At 48.2% G+C, this 1,002-nt stretch overlaps 1 protein-coding gene across 1 annotated transcript, besides 1 other annotated feature; it reads left to right on the plus strand.

Moving 5' to 3' along the window:
• Positions 1–1,002: part of a sequence feature (heterozygous, non-Esmeraldo-like haplotype) that runs on past the window's edge.
• Positions 228–1,002, plus strand: Tc00.1047053509237.151 (calpain-like cysteine peptidase, putative; the record flags this gene model as incomplete). The annotated part of the gene is made up of 1 exon (XM_809548.1): positions 228–1,002. A coding segment is annotated over one exon (775 nt), but the record flags the coding sequence as incomplete, so codon positions are not given.

The following is a 1,002-nucleotide window of genomic DNA, read 5'->3' on the forward strand; positions in this document are numbered from 1 at the left end:
TTTTCCACTACATAAGTTGTTGCATAGACACCAGCGAAGAATTACTGTTTTCACACCGACGGAGGTCTCATTAGTTTGACGTGCCACTTGCTTCTTATTCATATCTACAGGGCGTGGCTGGGAGGAGGAGACGAGACAAGTCAACACCGTCCCTTTAAGGAGTTGTGCCTGTGAGAGTGGAAAGGACCCCGCAACGTTTACAGAAGGAAAACAAGAATACAAGCCAAATGACCACCGAAAATGATGGCTGTTACCTTTTGCTCTTTCCGAGCACATCACAGGCGATGTACGAGGATGAGATGCGTGCTGTTTCCGTGGCGACACCGCTGCCCGATCTTCTTCCGAGGAGTTTTGACGAGATTGAAAGCATGCGGAAGATGCGAAAGGATGCAGAGAGCGGGAAAAAGTACGTGCCTCCACGACATGACCTGCCGCCACCGTACGTCAACGATGACGAGTGTGACGAGTTTGAGGATGCGACAATTGACAATTCCCTGGAGAATCTGTCGTCAATGACGCCCAGCCGAAAGTACCAATTAAGTGGCCCGAGCGTGGAAGGAGAGGTGTCGTCTGTGTTTGAAAATGGAATGCTCTACAAGGTCATTGTGGAGGACGGCTCATGGTACCTTTATAACGACACCGAGAAGTATGAAATGCATGTGCGTTTCCGCTTTGGCTCCAGGTCAGAGTTGCAACCAGGTGAGCGTGTGGAAATGTTTGTGAAGAGCAACAAGGAACTGGAGGCATTCCTTATTGTTTACCCACATGAGACTATGAAGCTTATTTCAGGCAAAGTGAACGGGTTTAAATGCATGGCGAAGGCTGTGCCGCTAAGTGATGAAAAGCGGACGGAGCTCTTCTCTTCCATAAACAACGAGGCTTTGAATGAATTGTTTCTTATTGCAAAGGAACTGGACGTCGACGGTGTGCAAGCACTTGAAGAAGGACAAGTTCTCCATTACTGTGTTGAGAATGAGGTGCCATATATTGACTGCAGTTTTC

This window comes from Trypanosoma cruzi, genomic scaffold (genome assembly GCF_000209065.1).
Source record: "Trypanosoma cruzi strain CL Brener 1047053517185 genomic scaffold, whole genome shotgun sequence".
In the NCBI taxonomy this organism is placed as follows: Eukaryota; Euglenozoa; class Kinetoplastea; order Trypanosomatida; family Trypanosomatidae; genus Trypanosoma; species Trypanosoma cruzi.